This window comes from Tauraco erythrolophus, chromosome 29 (assembly GCF_009769465.1).
Source record: "Tauraco erythrolophus isolate bTauEry1 chromosome 29, bTauEry1.pri, whole genome shotgun sequence".
In the NCBI taxonomy this organism is placed as follows: Eukaryota; Metazoa; Chordata; class Aves; order Musophagiformes; family Musophagidae; genus Tauraco; species Tauraco erythrolophus.
The window spans coordinates 5,112,746-5,131,289 of NC_141493.1; the positions used below are offsets into that span (position 1 = coordinate 5,112,746).

At 41.9% G+C, this 18,544-nt stretch overlaps 1 protein-coding gene across 4 annotated transcripts in view; it reads left to right on the forward strand.

Moving 5' to 3' along the window:
* Nucleotides 1-18,544, forward strand: part of SLC23A2 (solute carrier family 23 member 2) — a 68,281-nt gene that overhangs the window by 39,488 nt on the left and 10,249 nt on the right. For all 4 annotated transcript variants that reach the window (XM_086628127.1, XM_086628126.1, XM_086628124.1 and 1 more), the window contains 7 exons: nt 843-1,133; nt 2,111-2,209; nt 8,399-8,515; nt 9,732-9,889; nt 14,178-14,266; nt 15,743-15,813; nt 16,944-17,125. In XM_086628127.1, the coding sequence (XP_086484253.1) occupies nt 1,002-1,133; nt 2,111-2,209; nt 8,399-8,515; nt 9,732-9,889; nt 14,178-14,266; nt 15,743-15,813; nt 16,944-17,125 (848 nt within the window). In that variant the 5' untranslated portion in view covers nt 843-1,001. The remainder of the gene's footprint in view (nt 1-842; nt 1,134-2,110; nt 2,210-8,398; nt 8,516-9,731; nt 9,890-14,177; nt 14,267-15,742; nt 15,814-16,943; nt 17,126-18,544) is intronic.

The window sequence follows — 18,544 nt, forward strand, 5'->3', positions numbered from 1 at the left end:
ATTTTAGGTTCAAATCTGTTCATTCCTGTTCCTTAGTCTTGGAAATGGCAAAAGTGTCGATGACCATGGACTGGCAGGTCTAGTTTAAGAAGCAAACGTGAGAACGTTATATTGTGGTGACACATCCGGGGAAACAAAAGAGAACCAGTAAGCTGTGCGATCTTTCCTGATGCTGTGCCAAACTAGGAGTGATATTACTAATTAAAATACACGGTTTTATCCTGAAGCAGTTGCTTCAGCATCATCAGGCAGGTTACTTTGAACCTCCCTCGTGCAACTGGGATAGTTTCGGGTAAAGGGTGTTCAGCAGTTTCTGTCTGTCTGAAATACCAAAAGTCGGGTGTACTTCACTGTCTCGTCTAAGCTTCCTGAACGCTTTTTATTTAAAAATAAGTTGGTTTAAAAGGAAGGATTTAGTTATACAGAAGTGATCTTGTGAGTAGGTCTACAAATTCGTGCTCTTTGAAGAAGCACAAGTATTTTTTGCCATGGATGTTCAATAGTGAGCTGGTTTACATCGCTGCGTAGCTGGAGTACGGGTATAGTTTGTTCCCAAAAAGTTCAATGGAAATGCCTGTGAAATTGAAACAAAACCAGACTTTGGTTTTTGGTAATTGAAGACCATAGGAGAAGAATGAGAGAATAATCACAGTATTCCTGTCCTGAAAGAATTCAGAATACTGCCAGCTTTATCTTTAAATGGTAATCTGCTAATTAGCAAATCAACAAGGAATTATAAGAGTTGGTGAGTCATGAGTGTGAAAGGGAACCAAAGCTGCGGGGCATGTGTGTTTTGTACATATATCTCAGGTAATCAAGAAAAAATCCATTTGTCTCTTCAGCTCTAGGTGCCATTGATGCTAAAGACTTAAAGGAGCAGCCCTAATGTCCCAGCTGGATTCCTGAGCGCTTTTGTGATTCCTGGAGGTGCTGCTGTTTAAAATAAGAAATTGTCCTTAGTACCTGGCCTCTCATCCCAGAAGCATCCTCTTGAATACTGTATGCAAGTCCTTGACATTCTGGAAACGATGGGGATTGGTAAGAATACCACTTCGAAATCAGTGGAGGCAGGAGGCTCAACAGAAGGCAAATACGAGGATGAATCTAAACATCCCACCTTTTTCACCCTGCCTGTAAGTACCACGGTCAGGCTCCACACAGGCAAGCTCAGCCTGAATCAGTTACTGCTTTGTTCTAGTCGTGTTGTACAAAAACTTTATTTCCACGAGTAGTTAGGAAAACCTCTTCTGCTGCCTGTTACTGCTTATACGTAAACGTGGCACTGGACCAGGTTGCCCAGAGAAGTTGTGGATGCCCCATCCCTGGCAGTGTTCCAGGCCAGGTTGGATGAGGCTTTGGGCAACCTGGTGTAGTGGAAGGTGTCCCTGCCCATGGCAGGGGGGTTGGAACTGGATGATCTTTGAGGTCCCTTCCAACCCAAACCATTCTATGATTCTATGGCCGGTTATGTTGCCTGTAGTTACTTCCCATGTGTGCTCCAAAGCAGGACATGCAACACCCCAGGCAGTTCGTGATTAGAACAACGAACTGACCTACTGCAGGACGCAGCAGCCCCTGGTACATCCCGAGCTGCTTGACTAGGAGGAGCAGGTGACAGCAAGGAAACGTTGGCGTCTCGTCTTCTACTTGGATTTTCAGTTGTATCGTTCTGTTGTACATGTCTGCCTCTTAGGAACTCTTCCAATCAGTCTGCTGCTTGTTTCCTCTCACCCTTAGTTGACACTGTCCGGTCTTTGAGGAGCTGTATGTGGTGTCTTTCGAGTTTCTGTATGTTCCTAGACATGCTGTTACAGAAATGAATGCATGCCACGCTCGTAGCATTTTCTGACAAAACGTCGAAGGCTAATGTCATAGAATCATAGAATCACAGAATCATAGACTGGTTTGGGTTGGAAGGGACCTCAAAGATCATCCAGTTCCAACCCCCTGCCATGGGCAGGGACACCCTCCACTACACCAGGTTGCCCAAAGTCTCATCCAACCTGGCCTTGAGCACTTCCAACGGAGAAAACTGAGTGACATGAGGTGTGATTGCAGAGAAAATGTTCATTTTAAGACCAGGTGTTTCTTTTTTTGGTTTATTTTTAAGGTCGTGATAAATGGTGGAGCAACATCCAGCGGTGATCAGGATACAGAAGACACGGAGTTGATGGCCATCTACACTACAGAAAATGGCATTGCAGAAAAGGTATGTGGCGGTCTCCTCCTGGGTGAGAACTCATTCTTGCTTTTTATTATTTGTCCACAGTAGTTTTACTTGACTGAGAGATTTTCTTTCTCTATTCAGACATGCTGACTTGCAGATTCAGATCAGGCTTGGGGGAGTTCTGTCCTCGTGACTCTTCTGGTCACACATTTTGGTTGCAGAATGTGGGGAATGACTCAGCGAGTATTAGAAGTGGTTCATGCACTTTGACCTGCTGCTGAAATTCATAATCTGGAATTTTTTGATTTCTTCATTTTTGTTGGCCTTTTGCATCATTTCCCTGATAAGGTCATTCCGTTCTGTTCTTCAGTTTTGAACTTTTTCGATGTTTAGTCAAGTAAACTGATGGTGTTGAGCACCTTCAAGAGTGACATCTTTCCACTCTCTTTCCCAGTTTCTTCCAAGCTCCAACCTCATAAACCTAATATTTCTTGTCCTTTTTCTGAGTAGGGGGCGGCTGATTATTGTTGAGTGACAGCTTTATGAATGAATTTCAGGTCATTCATAAAAAAACTCGAGTTTTTCTTAGGATAATGATGATTGCATCTTAGCTATTCAGGAAGACCCAGTCGATGCTTCAAAGGAGACCAATTTGGTTGTGATTTTTCCAGCTTTTTCTCAATTCCATCATTCCCCACGCCTGTTCAATAATAATCTTCCAAGCAGAAATAGTGTGACTCTGAACTTTTGTTTAAAATAAGGAAGAGGATTACAGTAAATCTGAAAGGTTTATATCTAATTGGCTTTGCGGTTAAGCCTTATCTCCAGAAAGCCTCAATTCGACCAAATTTCTCAAATGTCCTAATTAAACAAGAATAAAACTGTCTTGGTTCCAAGCAAGAGCATCGTGATGCTCATTCCTTTGAGGCTGTAACTTCTCTTGGGGCAAGAATGGTATCAAAGGGTGTAGTTAAGGTTCTCTAACTCGGACGTCAAAATTCCCTTCTGAATTTCAGATTTAAAAGATCACCCTCGACAGGTGATTCTGACAGAGGTCTTCTGGTGTTACTTTTTAAAAGAATGTAATGAATGCCATGATGTGCCTTCCTATTCTCTGTCCTTTACAGATAGTCTGCCTGTATGGCTCGAATATGTCTGTGCCACCATCCTGATCACGCTGATATTTTAACAGACAAATTTTGGCAGTGGTTGACATGCATATGCCTGTGATGGCTGATTTTTGGAGCATGCTCAGACTAGCCTGGAGAGAGACAATCTGATAAAAGCCTTGAGCAAAAGGTGTTGGGATGAGATTGTGCAACTAAGATTAGCGATCTCTAGACATTAAAGCATGTCTTCGTGGCCTGTTTTTACCAAATGTCTACTTTTCTCCCTTCCTCTTGATCCATGCGATGGGAAGTGTCAATGACGGATGATGATTCACCTCAAAGAGACCGTAAACTTTAAATCAACCAAATCTGCTTGAGTTAAAGCTTTGCTGTGGCTTACAATGAAGGAACGGTGAAAGGAGGGGCTGTAGCAATTAACAGCCTCATGTATTATGATAATATTTCTGGTAATCTAGGCAAACCTCCTGCTTTTCACTTAAAATCAGCGTGTGCGTGAAGCACGTTTGTTCTTCCTCACCTGGAGTACTGCGTCCAGTTCTGGAGCCCCCAACATAAGAAGGACATGGACCAGTTGGAGAGGGTCCAGAGGAGGGCCACGAAGATGATAAGAGGGCTGGAGCACCTTTCCTATGAGGACAGGCTGAAAGAGCTGGGGCTCTTCAGCCAGGAGAAGAGGAGGCTCCGGGGTGACCTTATAGCGGTCTTCCACTACCTCAAGGGGGCCTACAAGAAAGATGGGGAGAGGCTGTTCAGGAGGGCCTGTTGTGATAGGACAAGGGGTAATGGTTTTAAAATAGAGGGAGGTAGATTCAGGTTGGATATTAGGAAAAAGTTTTTTACCATGAGAGTTGTAGAACACTGGAACAGGTTACCCACAGAGGGGTGGTGGATGCTCCATCCCTGGAGACATTCAAGGCCAGGTTGGACGAGGCCCTGAGCAACCTGATCTAGTTGGAGATATCCCTGTTCCTTGCAGGGGGGTTGGACTAGATGACCTTTGAAGGTCCCTTCCAGCCCTAACCATTCTATGATTCTATGATTCTTGGCATTCCTCTTGAGAGATCAGTCACCAAAAAGCAAACAAAAGATCTTGAATAAAAAGCCTTTAAGAAGGAGGACTGAAAGGTACTTAATTGCTGGAGGATGCCCAGTGCTTACATTGTCTCACAGTATTTGTTAGCTGAAACAATAAGATATTAGCCCAGATGAGAAATAACTGTATTGCTGCATCCCTATAAAATAAACAATATTATGTTGCTTATGGCTTAATAGAATTACTTTGAACAAGTAGTCATCTCCTTAAGGCATGTCTCTAGAGGCCTTACTCCTCACAGTTACTCAGTTTTGTTTTGGTCCTTCCCACTAGTACTTGATAACAGAGCCTTCATCTTGCATTGTGCTTGGTGTTTGCTTCTTTGGAATTTAGGCTGGGTTTGTTGATTTGTTTTTTTCCTTTTCCCCAACATTTTTGCTCCACCTTTGTCTCATTTTTTTTCCCCCCCGTTTATACCTATTCTCTGCTCTTTTTTTTTCATTTTTGTGTTGTCCCACCTTTGGGCAATTAAAAATAATTAAAAAAAAAAAAGAATTTGTCTCTGATTGGTATCTCATTAAAAAAGGTGGAGCTCATTCCCAGCAGTTCCCTACAGCATACTGTGGCATACTTGGCAGGCACCAGCACGTAGGTATTAAACCAGCAGGCACACGCTGGAGATATGAAAGGGCCAGTGACTACCCAGTGACTTACCAGCAGCATCGCCAGACCTCACCCTCGTTCTCAAATTCCTCATTGTTCACTCTTGATCTCTTTTATGCTGGTTCCCTTTAGCCATTATCTGCTAAAGGTTTGATGAAGGTGAAAACTTCCTTTTCCAGAGCAGAATAAGTCTGGATTTTGGAAGGAATTAGGAATATCCTGGATTTTTTTTTTTTTTTTGTATCTGACCACTTTGCTGTGTAGGACAGACATTGCTGTGACGATTATACCTTAGTTTGAAATTCTTTTGTTAGAAGACCTATAAACTTCACTTTCTAAAGGAGGGTTTAAGTTGGTTTGGTAGCAATTGTCAGTCTGTGCCCAAAGAGAGCTTTCTACGTGCTGTGGACGAGGCGTGGTGCCTGCTGATCTTTTTGTTCTTCGCGGACAAGTGTAGGCATAAAAGTAGCCACAAAACTACATTTGAAAAGCTCTGAAAGAACTAATAAACTTGCTGCATGTGTCATGGTCTTCCTGGTAGAAACAGGTCATCGTTTCTGATTTTTGCTGCCCAAAGAAGATGAGGAATATCTATAATATAATGTAATAGATGGGCAGGTGGAAAAGTGAAGGAATGTACTTGATGCAACCTCATCAGTCCTATAAAGAAAAATTAATGTTCAGCACTAAGTGGAACATTTAGGTAGCTACTGGGTATTGGTCTGGCAAAGCTAGAAAAGCTGGGAACGAGGCCAAAAGATGGGTTTTCAAAAGGCAGGGGCCAAAACAGAGCCACCAATCTGCACAAGAACCTGGTATCCTGCATGCAGCGCCATAAACTTTGAAAAATCCCATTTCTGTCTGTCCTTGGAAGGAGTCATGCAGGTTGCTCGGTGTACAGTGGTAGGTGTTTCATCTTTTCACGTTGCAGTCAGGTGGGGGACTATCCACAGTTGGTTCTCCTGAATCTGTGCTGCTATTTGGGTGGCTTCAACAAGCTAATCTTGACGTCATTCGTGAAGCAAACAGTTAATTTCTCGTGATACCTCTCTGTTCCTACTTCACGGGCAGGTGTTGTAACCATTCTTACTCTTCCTTGGTGACCTCTGCCTGTCTGTAAGTGTACAATGACCTCTTAGTCAAAATGTTGAATCAACAGGTGGTGTCACTGGTGAACAAAGTTCTCGGGTGGAGAGTGTGTGGCAGTGAAACTGAGGGGAGGTGAGGTCATACACAGGGGTGATATTTTTATATTTGTGTGTGTGTGTTGTAGTCTCTGGGGAAAGGTTAACAAAACTGCTTCATGACAACAGAAAGTATCACAGGAGCTTCTCTGGGTGAATCTTTGTTTTCCTGAGCAAGTTCTTAGAAGAAGCCTCTAGTGATGATGAATGTCCTGCTGTTTGTCCATGACTACGTTGGCTGTTGAGTCTTCTTCCTTCTGCCTGTGTTTGGGAGGCAGCTGCTTTGTGTCCTGCCTTGGATCTGCACATGATTGTATTGACATGAGGATGTACGTGGATCTTCCTGTGTTCCACTTAGGAGACGTGTATGGGTTTACTGCTACTCAGTGATCTCCCTCCAGTATGAGGTGAAGCTCTAAAACTCAAGTTCCTGATTTTTTTTTTTATTGGTCATTTTTTAGAGAATCAGGTCAGGAGAGCAGCCTTTCATTTTGCAGTCAATGAAAAGGCGACGTTGGTGCTGCAAATTGGCAAGATGAGTTGTGCAGTGAACACACTCATGGTGGATGCTCCATCGCTGGAGACATTCAAGGCCAGGTTGGACGAGGCCCTGAGCAACCTGATCTAGTTGGAGATATCCCTGTTCCTTGCAGGGGGGTTGGACTAGATGACCTTTGAAGGTCCCTTCCAGCCCTAACCATTCTATGATTCTATGATTCTATGAACAATTTCTCTTATTCCTCTGTCTGGGACCTAGACCTTATTCAAACTCACCCTGGTGAGCAGATTGCTCAGTGCCTAATGTTGTTTTAAGAGAGTTTTCTGAGATTAGTGTTTCCATCTCTTGTTTTTCCACTGTAATACCGTTGATGTTTCCATAGCGATGTGGTCATTTACACTTTACACTCTCTGAATTTGAATTAACCCCGTGGCATTGGTTTTCCCAACAGAAAGCAGAGGTAAGAGGGAAGTACCATGGGTCAGTTTGGCTTCCCTGACCTTGTAGATGGTAAACCAAATGGAGATTATCTAAGCATAATCTGTGAATGCATTGCAATTTCTGAAGAAGTGAAGACTGTTTGAGGCAAAGTCATGAGTCTGGCAAAGTTCCCGGTCTTTGTGTAAGGCTACTTCACATGAGTGTGTTATGTTCTAGTGTGGATTAGGTCAGAACAGTAGTTATATAAGGTATTTTTTTGTTAGTTGAGCTGAAATGATAAAATCTGATACTTCCTCCTGCTTTTGTTGTTGGTATTTGGGCTTTGGAGCATTGTGGTTTTGTTCGCGGGAATTTCAAAACCAGAGAGTTTGAACGAAACGATTCCACTTATTTGTAAAAAAGAAATGATTGCATTTTAGGGGAAAATCTGCAGGGATTTTGATGCGTGTACGTGTGGTCAGTTGGCTGTCAGCTCCCTGCAAATTAGGGCACATGGTAGGACCGAATGTGGTCTCACTGAAGTTCTGAAGGTTTGGAGAGTGTCCACTTGACTCATATAAATTGGCCGTGGATGTATTCAGTCATAATGATTAGCATTTTTCTCGACTGCTTGCATGTGAGGTGGAAGCAAAAATAATAAGTCTTGTGGCTAAAAAAGGTTAACCAAGACTGAAATTGAGTAAGAATTAAGTGGGGAAGTAATTACCATAATGAGGAACTTTCTTGCTTGTGATTTTGGTCTCTTATGCAAGAATGGCCCTTCTGCTTTGAAAACGGGCGTTGGTGACTCTTCTCTTTAGTTCCAATTCACCCTTTTTTTCTGTTTCCTTTTTTTTTTTTTTTTTTTAAATAAACACAATAAACAGTTCTGTAATGATCACCCATGTTTTGGGCACCGTTTGGCTGCCAGATCAGTTATATCATAACCAAACAATTGTGTCAGTGTAAATAAGAAGGGAATGACTTACAGAAGTGAATGTGTTCAGTGCAAGTTCAGCAGCTCCAGCTGGCGATGAGCTCGTCATCAGAGGTAAAAAGCTTTAAAAATGAAAAAAGCTTTAAAAATAAAGAGCTTTATTTAAAAAAAAAAATAAATAAAAGCTTTAAAAACGTAACATACCACCATTGCTTGGGCGTATTATCCCAGTCTTGGAGTATCTGGGAATTGCCTGATAGTTCAAATTCAGTTTATTCCGATGTGACAGTAACCTGCTGTTGTCCTTTGTGTCCTCCCCCACTTTTTTTACCCTCTCCACCTTTCTACCCTCCCCATCAAAACAGAGCTCCTTGGCAGAGACGCTGGACAGCAGCGGCAGTTTAGACGCACAGAGAACCGACATGATTTACACTATTGAGGATGTTCCTCCTTGGTATCTCTGCATATTTTTGGGGTTACAGGTATGTTTCAAAACAGGTGTCATATTTTTCTCTGTAACTTTTAAAGCTTGCTTAGCATTTTCTGTGTAGCTCGTTGCCCTTATGTGATAATTTTATTCTTCCCACGCTCTCATGTGTTTGAAGAAAGTGTTAAGATAGTTTCTTCCGAAGTTGTTCACGAAGATTACTGGGTTGATAATGATCTATATTATTGTTTGCTGGCTTAGGCATTCGTGAGATTCACATCAATATTTAGTCTTCGAAGCAGCTGTTAGAAAATAAGTGAGAAAAAGCTAAGTGGTAAGCTTCAGAAAGTGACATTTGGCACCTCTGGCATTAAAGATGGAGAGAGATAATGGTTTAGCCCTGCAATCTTGAATATTAAGGCTGCTACTGTAATCATTTCAATTCTGCAAGCTTGATAGCATCATCCTGGACCTGTAGGATCTCTAGTAAATGGGGCAGGCAAATTCTGCACTCCTTGGAGTGAGAGCGTGTGCTTCCTGCAGTGAGTAGGGCTGTAGCAGTGAGCTGGACCCCACTACCAGCTCAGCCACTCACTTGTGTGAAGTGGAACAGCTCGTTTCATCTCCTTTCTTTCTCGAATGGTAATAATATCTGTCCCACAGGAATGCTGAGAATTTGTTAATATCTGTAAAGTATGTTGAGATCTCCAAACAAATACATTCCAAAGCATCTTTATTTCTGCCTTTCCTCAAGGACAGGCAGTTCTGTAGGGGTTATATTGTTACTGGCATTGTTGAATATGGTGACTCTTGTTTGTTTGTTTACTTAATGTATTTGGATTGAAAAAGAATTAATGAGTTAACCCAGTTTCTGGTACTCCTGAGCTTATTTGCAGCCTAGTTTGTATGTGCTCTGAGTTCATTTGTCAGCTAATGGTCTTTTCACATGGTTGAAAGTGAATGGAGTTATTGATGTGCTTTTCTGAGGTAGAAGCTGTTTTCAGTGCAGTTACCTAGATACCTCCTCACCAGTACAGTAGCTGTGTAAATAACCCAGTTTGTTCTCCAGAAATAGCAATCGCTAGCAACAGGCTGGTGGGAGCTTGACAGGGAAGGAAAATATTTGAAGAAATGCTTAGGACCAGGAAGTGAGAGCTTCGGTGGGTAATTCAAAAGCAAAAATATCCAGTGCAAAAGAAAAGATGGTAGTACATTTATTTACTTGTTAAATATTGACTGCAGTATTAACAAACCGTTTTTTCTCTTTGCAGCATTACTTGACGTGTTTCAGTGGAACTATAGCGGTGCCCTTTCTGCTGGCTGATGCCATGTGCGTTGGGTTTGACCAGTGGGCCACCAGCCAGTTGATTGGGACCATTTTCTTCTGCGTGGGCATCACTACATTGTTACAAACAACTTTTGGGTGCAGGTGAGATTCGGGACTTGTTTCTAGCTGTTGAAATGGTGATAAGACTAGACATCTGTTGGGATTTCCAGGATGCTGTCTGAGATGCAAGAGGTAGGTAGTCTATTTTCAAAGGATAAACAGAAAATACAAGAGAGCAGGTCAAATACAGGGCAGTTAGGGAAAGCTTTTGGAAAGCTGCTCCCCAAAAAAGGTGGATCTGAAATCAGAAAAAGCATTCCAAGGGTAGGAAAATACAACAGGGCAGGGAGAGGGAAGAAGGAGGAGGGAAATCTGTGAGAACAAAGAAGGTAGAAGTGTTTCTAGGGGAAAGGAAAAATTCATACACCTTGGTAAAGAGGAACTAATGTTGATATTTTTATTAGTTTCTTGAATGATACTGTATTCTGGCCAATGTTTAGGAGGTTGTGATTAGTCCTAACAACAAATAGTGTGGTTGTTCCTCTAAAGTGCTTGTCAAATTAAAAAGGTAGGGAAAAATGACGAGCGTAACTTTTTATTCTCTGAACTGTCTTGTGTTGCCTTCCAATCCAAACAAATAATTTATTTTTATTTGTTAGTTGCTCTGAGTTGCAGGTAATGATCCTTCCTTGAGTTGGGAAGAAGCATATCCCTTAGTGTAGCCTTACAGGGATGCCTGTACCTCTGCTTTGATCTGCTCTTCTTAGGAGGATGCAAGAGACCAACTCAGGTGTTAGCAAATACTCGTAAAACTCTGGTGTTGGTAAGAACAGGATGTTGTAAGTTTTATTAACGTGAAGATAAATCTTTTTTTTAAACACTGCAGAGGTGTTTGACACGTTTACTTAAACTTTTGTTGACTCTGCCTGTGAGAACCAAGAATAGCTAAAACCTGCAGAGTTATTTCTGCATCTTCTTGGGTAAACCAAGAGTGATAAGTAAAACCAGAAGGAAAGTGCATATTTTAAGAGTACACCCTCATGTGGTTATTTCATATTCATGGGTCATTTAGTTCAGTTTAAGAACAATGTGTGAGCTCAAATCTTGCATTTCAATAGAAAATAGACAAACGCCCTGCAGATTTTTAAAGATTTATGTAAGAAACAGAACCCTTGGGTGGAAAAGTTATCTCAATAAGGCAAGCCTGAGGGAGATCACTTGCAGTTGTAGATGAGCTTTTAATCTAAAAATTTTCCAAACATTTCAGGTTTTCCCATGTAATCTTTAGTTGCTATTTTAGTTAGCTTTAGTTAGCTTTCTTGTCTTTTTTCCTTTGAAATAAACCTTCCCCCTTTTTTTTAATTATATCTTACTAAACTTATAAAAGCGCTCTGCTGTTTTGTATGAAAATTTCATTCTGATGCCAAAGCAGTGTAATGAAAATTGTTGAAAGAGAAAATTTTCTTTCCCCAATGTATTTTCTTCTGGTCAAGACTACCTGCAGTTAATAATCTCATTTTCTGCCTCATTGGCTCTGTGTGCTCATGGGTAGCTTGCCTTAGCTGTAGTCATAGATTTTTCTAGTACTTCATCTGAATGGAGGCAGAGGAGCAGAGTTGTGCCCTTTGGTGTTTTGAAGCTCTCTTTTAATGGGAGTGATGTATTTTTATTTTTTTTTCCCCCCCATCTTCTATTTGTGCTTTATATAGGGAATTGAGGGATCGTTAACCTCGGTGGGAACTGGAAGATAAAGTCTTGCATTGTTCAACTTTGGGTGTCTCCTCCTTGGATTTACTGAAGGTTTAAATCTTGCAATTTTATAAGAAGTGCAGAGATGAGCTCAAAGGGAAGCTTGGTTTTCCTGTGCTTCCACCAACTTTCTTCTTCTGCCTCAGATTGATCAGAAAAAGCTTAGTTTTGTGCTTCCTGAGACTTGCATCTCTTCACAGAATTAAAGTTTGTCATATTTTGGGTTTTTTCCCTAACTAATCTTGGACTTTTTATTTACTTACTCTAGAGCGATTTTGTGCTCTTGCAGAAACCAGTGTGGTCCCATCAGTTTGTAATTCTCTGTTCCTTCTGTATAATCCCACCTAAGGGTGGGAATGGGATAGAGCAGCAACGTTCTCTAAACGAGACTTTAAAATATTCATTGGCAAGTCTCTCAACTGCGAAGTATTTCAGCAAATAAAGCCACTATGGTTTCAAAAGGTCAAATTCCATGGTTTAAAGGTCCTTAAAGATGGATTTAGCTCAATTAGGAGGAGGAGTTGTGGTCAATTTGGTACCTATACTAGTTTTAGGAATTCAAGCTATTTATTAGGTTATGTAATAAGCCAAAAGATTTGGCAAGGATTCAGAGTAATTAGTACGACTGAGACAATCAAATACAGCTTTAATATGCCTAAACGTTTTAGGTTTGTTGCTGTGCCCATCGCTACGTTGTCCAAACATTCTTACATCTGTGTGACATACGAAGATAATGAAGACGTTTCCAGATGACTTTAACTGCATGAAAAGCTCTGTCTTCACGAAGGCTGATGCCAAACCTGAGCAAGTTCACGATTCAGACATGAAATTAAAACGATATCCCAATCATAAGGTGGTGGTACTTTACCCAGCAATTAATGAATGCTTGGCTTAGCAATTGGAAAGGTATTTCTTAAGTCATGTTCCACACTGCATCTGTCTCTTCAGAAAGAGACTGAACATAGTTGGATGATTTTGAGTAGTAAGTTAAAAAAAAAAAAAAAAAAAAGACATCTTCTTTCTGCTTTAGAAAAAAAAGGCAATATTTTGAGCCTACTGGCACTTTTGGTAAATATTCCAGGTTAACTGTCTTGCCCAAAGGTGGAGCGGGTAGCTCAGCGAGATGTACCAAGACCTCGTTATGCAATACGTGTGCAGGGTGTTTTATGGGATACAAAACTCACAATCTGGACCTGAGTCTCAGTACAAGTGACTTCACCACGGGAGAATGTGTTTGCAATGTGTATTTACAAAATCCTTAGCTGGGGGGGGAAACAGCAGAGTATGGTGTAGGTGGGATGGAGGAGTAACAGCTTGTTACAGGTATTGCGTGCTTCGCCGTGGGCACCAGCTTGCTCGGTTTGCTTAATGAACCTTGAAAAATAAGGTGAATCATTCACTTGTAGCTACCAACCCTTGCTTCACCACAGATAAAACTTTGATTTTTGCTTGAAGAAACTTAGAAGGGGGTTGCATGCCAGTCAGGTGTGCTCAGATGGCTGGTGGATTTTATAAAGTTTGACTTTCTCATGCTGTTTTCAACGTTTGCGATAGGTGGGTCAACTTTTCAGATTGCTCGTGGCCCAGACTCCTTTCCAATGGTAGTTCAGCTGTTCTGACTTCCTGCCTGTGACCTTTCCACTCGCTGTTAATAACATGCTTCTGGTTTGATCTTTTTTGTTAAGCATGTGTAGAATTATTTCCTCCCCCCCTTTCTTTGTGCCTTTTCTGATCTTTATCCGAATGCTACGGTTCGTTCTTTGTCCTTTGCTGCTGCTTGCTCTGCCTCTGAGGCACTTTGTTGCAGCTGCAGAACGGCCATAAACACGGTGCAGTAACCAGAGCCTCATGAGCAATTGAGTGTTCCACGTGTTACAGTTTGAGATCTGCTATTAAAGAGAATCTTACTACGATCCATTAATGATGGTATTTATAGACCGGTTCAAAGTGCATCTTCTCTGTAGTAGTAGTTAAGTAACAGCTGGATGTTTGTGCTGTTATGCAGGCTACGCTGGATTCAATAAATACGTAGTCAGTGCTGGTAGATGCTCTTTAGATCGTAAACATTTTGGGAAGCGTAAACACCAATGCTAAGAATGTCATCTTGAAATTCTTGCAGTGTTTGTATTTGTTGGTAGCCACCTGGAACATCTAATCAGCTCTTATCAGCCTGACAGTTATTTACACGTATGCTTGAAGATGAATGTATAAATGACTGTACTTCAGGTCATGCAGAGGGAAGGTACTGAGTGTGCAGACTGCGTGCTGCTCCATCAAAGAGCTTTTTTAATGTGGTGGGATGTAAAAGCTGCATGTTCAGCAGTCTGGCTGGTGCTTATATCAGAACGTGAATCTGTATCCTCGTGCTGCTGAGTCAAAACCTTCAATCAACGTCTGGTACCTGTGTGTGGTAATTATCTGTTACAGACGTGGAATTAATAACTGTCAGGTCTTTGGTTCGTGAAGTCCCAGTATTTCTGTGGCTGTTCTTTTTCATAAGAAATTCTCATATCTCACATTTTTCGTAGCCCCCAATAAAGGACGATTTTGAGGATGAGTAACCACCTAACTGCAGTTGATATCCTGACACAGTACTGTAACACCGAGAAATGTCAGCGTCTCTTCTTTCCCTTTCCACCAGGTTACCCTTGTTTCAAGCGAGTGCTTTTGCCTTCTTAGCGCCTGCTAGAGCAATACTCTCCCTGGAGAAGTGGAAATGTAATAATACAGGTAACTGTCGTTTATGCTTGTTCAGGTTTCAGCGACAAATGACTCGTCACAGGTAGTGCAACTGTCACATCTTTTGATATGGGAACTGGAAGTAATGAGCAGGGAATATGGAAAATTCTCTCCTTTTACAATGTTGAAGTTTTGCGTCTTGGAAAAAGATTCCTAAATATGGCCTTGTGGAATTCTCTTTTTGGTTTTTTGTTTTTTTTTTTTTTTTAATATAGAAAATGTTGACAGAAGAAATCTAGCAGTAGCATAAAACAGTTAATGATGTAGAGAAAGACAGAAGGATTCCATAAATGTTCCTTTCTGGTATTTGGAAGTAATGAGTCCATTCGAGTCCGTTCAAGTTAAGTAGTAGGAAATTTGAGCCATGTTCAGCATCACTTCAAGAGCAGTATTTTTACCTGTTTAATTCATACCTGACAGGTTTTGCAGAACAAGCTTTGACAATATTTGGGTGTTTGTTTTAACTTTTTCTTTGCTAACATCATCATCCCAAAAGGTTTCAGATTTAAATATTTAGAGTGAAAACGCGCAGTAAAATTGTTGGGTAGGGGGCTTTTGCTTTAACTTAGGGTAGAAAACTGAAGTGGAAACAGCTCTGGCTGTGGGCAGTGCAAGACAGCAGTATAGAGAAGCAGGCTGCTTGCTTCTATAAAATGCTTCCCAGGGGTCCTTTTGATTCTCTAATAATTTATATTTATATTATTTATGTGTTTACACATCTCTCTTGATTCACTTACGACTATCTAATTAGTTTTCCTGATGTTTTTTCTATAGAAAACTTAGCTTTGAGCATTCACATTTTCTTCACTGGGGGAGTCAGATTTAGCTACTGGGACGTAGCACGTGGGTTTCGGTGCCCAGGAGGTCAAGGCAAACTGGTGTGCTTCAGCGGTGCTGGCTGTGTCGGATAATTCTGTGCACCGAAACGTGCCGGTATCCTGATACACACCTTGTTGTTGAAAGAAAATACGGTCTGACCGCCTTTGATGGCAAAGCAGTTTTTTCCACTACTTCAGCTTTTCAAAAAGAGCCTTTGCTGCATCTTGCTCTTGAACCTTTTAACCTCCACACGGTGTCAGACGGGGTTGTAACCACGGGTCAGTTCGCCGTTCGGGGAGTGACCTAAATTGGTGAACAACCAACGTCGGAGTGTGCTTGATTCCTAGTGTGCGGTTGAGTAATTCTCCATTCATCCGTTTATTGGAGTGGGAAAAGAATCCCTAATTGACCTTTCTTTGTGAAAGTTGGGATTTTTTTCCACTTCGGTACAGTGGGTGAAATTAGTGGTTGGCTCTTGGGGAACGTAAGCGTGTTGTTACTTGATTTGCAGCGTTGCAGAACTTTTTATTCTGTGTAAATCAAGGCTCGTTTGTCAGGCAGCTTAAGGAGAGGTTTATTTTGTATTAAATGATGGCAGAGTGGCTGAGGAATAAATACCTGTGTGTTTTCTTTTCTTCTTTTTGTAAGATATAACAGTTACAAACGGAACAACAGAGCTGCTTCACACTGAGCACATCTGGTATCCCAGAATACGAGAGGTAATGTAGGAGTAGCCTTTAGCCGTTGATCTGTCTGACTCCAGTTAAGTTTCTCACCTGATCATCTCTGTGTTCTCGTCTTTAAGTTTGCAATCTCTTCCTTCATTGCGATTTTCGTTGGAGTATATCCCTTTTACTCATTTCATGAAAGCCTTCATCTTTTCCACGTGTTCCTTGCTGGACAGCAAACACAAGGAGTTAGTTGCCACCTTCCAAAAGACGCGCAGTAAAGCGCACGAGTGGGACCAACACTCTTCTCGTAACGCTTTGCCATTTGTGCTCACTGGCAAAAGTCACACACACCTCTTGCCTGCTGTCGCTCGCTTCAGTAGGCTGTCCCGTGGAAGGTAACACGCAGTTAGCAAATCTGGTTCATCCCTAAGTGTCTTAAGTTGGAGACTATCCTGATAAGACGTTGACTCTCCCAAGAGACTTGCTGATATGTATCAGACTCCTTCTCCACTCGCAGCACTGCAGTCTGAACCTCGTCACGCTCTGCAGAGCCCAGGATGAGGGGTGTGCCCAGGCATCACACTAGAGTGGTAGATGGCGTAGTCCAAATTAAGGCGTGTGTCATGGAATTTATCTCCCATCCCGTTGCTTTGGGCTGCAAACTTTTTCTTAATTAAAAACAACCCCTCTCTCTTCCCCATGTTCAAACCATAGCTACCTTCTGCCAAGAGCCCTGCAGCCAAGAGGGCTGACAGTCTCCTGAGACCACAACGCTGCTCTATACCAGCTTCTAAGGAGCACTTGTGAACAATGCAGCACACACTCTGCCCCTAGGAGCTAGGAGCATCACCTCCGTGGCGCCACCAACCCTGAGAGCCTAAAGGTTAGCCTGGAACCCAGGTCTCCTGTCTGACAGTGTGATGTGCTATCCACACAACTACCAGACTGGCCCACTGGTCTGTTGTGTAATAGTTTTGTGGAGAAAACCATAAGTGTTATGCTTAAGCAATAAGTCACTTAAACATAATGAGCTGTTTTATGACGAAAAATTTGCTGAGTTCTTCTGTGTCACTGAATTCTTTTAACTGCAGTTTGTAATCCAGAGCAGAAAAAGAAATGTTTGGGGTTTGCTTGTAAGATTTGACTGAACTGGCTCTTTCCCGTTCTTGTGTGTTCAGATCCAAGGTGCTATTATCATGTCCTCCTTGATAGAAGTGGTGATCGGTTTGCTTGGCCTCCCCGGCGCCCTGCTGCGGTACATCGGACCTCTGACCATCACGCCGACTGTCGCTCTCATCGGCCTCTCCGGTTTCCAAGCTGCTGGAGAAAGAGCAGGCAAACACTGGGGTATCGCTATGTTGTAAGTACTCCTGGCTGTTCTTGGCTTAGGCCAGGGGGTGCCAGTTGGTAAGTCGTCACGCAGGAATTTTGGAGTGCCAGGGAAAAGCCAGAGCCTGCTCGGCTGCCAAAAGTGGTGTTGCAGTGCTCCCAGCACGGAGAAATACCCTGTGCAGGAACGTGAGTGGGTCTGGATGGGGTCAGCTGGCAATTTGGGAGTGAGGACAGCAGCAACTCAAGAAGAGGAGGAAGGAAAGGAGAAGGGCTGAAGGTGAAGTGTGGAGAACAGAATGTTATAAAACAATAGTTGGTCTGGGAGCCATTGGATGGGTCTGATTCAATGGTGTAGAAAAGATGATTTAGCAAAACACCAGAGAGATCAGTGAGCAATTTGTATTTCTGTTTTTATGATGCTATTGTGTGTGTTTCTTACTCTGCAACAGTGAGCAAATACCATGGGTAGTAGTGATCCATTTGTCATTCTTACTGGTTTGCTTACCTATAACCAAAAGCAGTTTGTGTGATGACAGAGAGCATGTGTATTTCCATGAATGCCATCAGTCAGTGGGGCATAAGTAGACAGGTTTCTGTTTAGCCGACAAACGGGCTTTTAGAGCGAATTTCAGGGCAGGATGCATGTGCTTCTGTGGGTAGGGATGGCAGGGAAATTAAACAATTGAGAGCAGTGGTATGAAAGGGAATAACTAAGAAAAATGAGGTGAAGAGAAGACAAAAGCTTCCTCCCAGATGCTGTGGATAAGCAGCCAAAGAAAGGTGGAAACCACATTTTAGGGAGAAGGGAATTGGCTGAAGCAGTTGCTATATTCAATGTATAGCGACCAACTTTGTGCTGGCTCTGGAAGTGGAAGGAATGACTTGATGAGATCAGATTCTCATCTGGCTAATCTGTTTGCACAGTACTTTGAACATGTAAAGTATTCCGTAAGTGCAGCTTATGATTAAAAGGGCCATTTAATTCTCTTTTATCTCGGATGTTTGCATCATGAATATTCTTGTAATTCTATTACATTAAGCAGCTGACCCAAAGGAACGTTCTGGTTTCCTGTAAAACAAATTCTTTGCAATATGGGACCGATGTTAAATCAATCAAGCAGACCTTTGGTGAATTGGACATGGAAATGTGTAATTAAAGTTGACATTTTGCAGATGGAAAAAAAAAAAAATCAATTTAGGAACAGAATTTAAATATTACCCAGTCAATACGTATTTCTGGCTTCTGCCATGTAAAAACGTGCAATAGATTGCTGAAAAACTCCGTAGCCATCTAGAGCTGCTCAAAAGTGACTTGAGATAAAAATGGCAGTAAGCCCCCTGCCATGTAGCCAATATATTATAATATTTACAAGAATAGAATATTATTACGTTATTTACAACTCTGTACTAAATAAATGGAACTGCAAAGCGACACCTGTGCTCAGGG